General features: G+C 40.4%; 1 protein-coding gene across 1 annotated transcript in view; it reads left to right on the top strand.

Moving 5' to 3' along the window:
• Positions 1 to 2,500, top strand: part of LOC101861385 — a gene marked incomplete in the record, with an annotated part of 18,389 nt that overhangs the window by 11,200 nt on the left and 4,689 nt on the right. Inside the window, 2 exon segments of the mRNA XM_005105897.3 lie at positions 1 to 591; positions 1,768 to 2,080. The exon segment at positions 1 to 591 is cut by the window's left edge and continues 1,421 nt beyond it. Coding sequence (XP_005105954.2) covers positions 1 to 591; positions 1,768 to 2,080 — 904 coding nt within the window.

Below are 2,500 nucleotides of genomic sequence, written 5' to 3'. Positions count from 1 at the left end.
CAGCAAGAAAGATGACGCACCAATGTAGACATCCTGTATATCCTAGCCGCAGCAAAGAGGGTCAGGATCAACAGCCCACTCCGGCAAATATCTTTTCCCACGTATGCGAAGCTCAGCTTAGCACTAGAGAATTTGAAAGCCACTTGGATAATGGACAGAGCAATACTGATACGCTTTTTGACAGACATTCTAACTCTGTCAAGCACACAGATACAACGGCTTCGTCTGGAGATACTGAAAAGGACACGCACAGAGCAGTTTATCACACTTTGTGTTTTGGAAGCGATGGATACCCGAGGGTTGTTCCGAGAGAAACTAGGAGCCATGAGCAGAAATGCTGCTTTACCTATGATAACAAAATAAGAGATTATCCCTATATTATAAAGGGTACAACAACAAAACATAAGTCTCGAAAGGAAAACTTAAATTTCAGTTTGAGAAGCTGTCCGAATTCGCACAAAGCAAAATCACACCCCAACAGTCTATCTCGGCATCGGGTGAAGATGTGCAGGTCTGGATGCAGACAGAGTATACGAGGCACAAGAAAGCGGGGCTTGGAGCTCTCTGAAGATGATGTCTTAAATGTCTTGGGTAAGTCTCGTCTGTCATTTCCTGCTTTTGGTATCATAATTACCCCTGCTTAATACCACTGACAAATCTAGTCGAAACGACGTGTAATTCAGTTTCCTTTAGAGCAGCACCAAGAAGTCTGGGTATGGACCTGGGATGTCTCCTTGTACTTGTAACTCGAATCCTTTAGAAGGACATAGCATTCGAACGTAGGAATACCATTTTTACGTCTTGTAGAGTATAAATCAGAAACATTATCACAATTACGATTGTGTTTGTTGGTATGTTTTTGTTTTAGTAGAGGTTTTACGGCGCTCGCAACTGCTTAAGGTCATATGGGTGCCAGAAGATTAGAGGTGTTACAAGAGAATAACAAACATAAAAGAGAAGGGGAGATAAGGACCCGCCAACCACCCACGTTCGTTGGGACATGGCACATCAAACCGAGCCTGAGCGCGGTCTGTATAATTTAAAATGGATATATAAATGTTGTCTTTGGGATATGGATAACAAGGGGACTTGTTATTTTCCAAAACTTCATGTACTTTCTGGTACGTTGGAATTCGAAATGGAAGATGACGTTTCATTCCATTGTATAGGCATATAAGAATATTCTCCAAAAGTAAAAAAGAAACTGGTTTAGATAAGGCCGTGGGTGATAACCTGATTTGAGTAATGGATATGATAGCTTTTCCTCATTAAAGCATTGTTTCTTTCGCAGATCTTACACAAAACCAACAATGGCTAATTCAAATGTTTACGTTTCTGATAAAGAGAGCCATGGAGACTGAAAGTAATGACTATGTAATAATGTGTAGCGTTTACTTCAAAGATAGTGCTATTCTTGAGTTAACTTTTACAATATATTGTAAATGTTATGGTCTTCATATGAAATGGTGAGCTCGGGGCACTCTGATTTCAAGTCCATCTCTATCCGACCCGAATCCAGCGGGCAGAGAGTCACGGGGACTCTACAAACAAATCAAAGTTGGTAATGCTATTCAGGGGCTTTGAAATAGGATTGTCAACACAGAATAGTCTATCAGGATTGAAAACAACTTAGCTAACGTTACTCGGATTCACAAATAAAAGAAAGGGTAGAAGAAGGTTTTAATACCAACAAGTCTCATTGCACAACTTTAATAGAAATGTTTCCCCCCCTTCTAAATCATATATTTGCAACCCTTCAACCAACAGAAAGTGATCTCGCGAGACCACGCCGACTTCTAAAGGCAAAACGCGTCAAAGAGGAGAAGGAACGGGAATCGCAAGGTCAACAGCCAAAACCACATCCATTGGGACACAGCATCTCTTTGCAGTACATGCTACACGAGCTACATGATTTGGCACACACAAAGCATGCTACGCCGAGGAGTAGTAAAGACTTTTACGGGTATTTCCGGAGATGTGAAAAGCCAGAGACATGGCCATGGTATCCGACAAGCAATGAAAGTTTCACGACAGCAAAGAGATACCAAGACAAACCAGAGACGGGAAGTAGGGCACATAGGTTTGTTGGGAATTTTTACAACTGGCTGGGGACATTGTCTTGTTAATCTATTCAAAATCTTTCTTTATGATATCTCCCATTGGCATGTTGCTAAAGGATCATTCTGGTCTTGTACTGTCTGTTTCCTTTACACTGCAGTGTAATAATTTTTTAAGAATCAAACATATATAAATATATAAAAACAACCACATGCTACATGGATTACATTATTGCTTTGCCATACAAGGTAGACAGATGATTAGTTAGGATAGGTTGATTGATTGACAGAGAGATAAAGAACACGGGAAAGAGCGAGTAAAAAAAGAGTTACAGACAGACTGAAAGGCAGAAACACAGGGAAAGGTTGACCAGCAGAGGAGAGAGAGAGATAGATAGATAGATAGATAGATAGATAGATAGATAGATAGATAGATAGATAGA

The sequence above is a fragment of the Aplysia californica genome, unplaced genomic scaffold, assembly GCF_000002075.1.
Source record: "Aplysia californica isolate F4 #8 unplaced genomic scaffold, AplCal3.0 scaffold00500, whole genome shotgun sequence".
NCBI classification, from domain to species: Eukaryota; Metazoa; Mollusca; class Gastropoda; order Aplysiida; family Aplysiidae; genus Aplysia; species Aplysia californica.
This window is presented reverse-complemented; position numbering and strand designations above follow the sequence as displayed.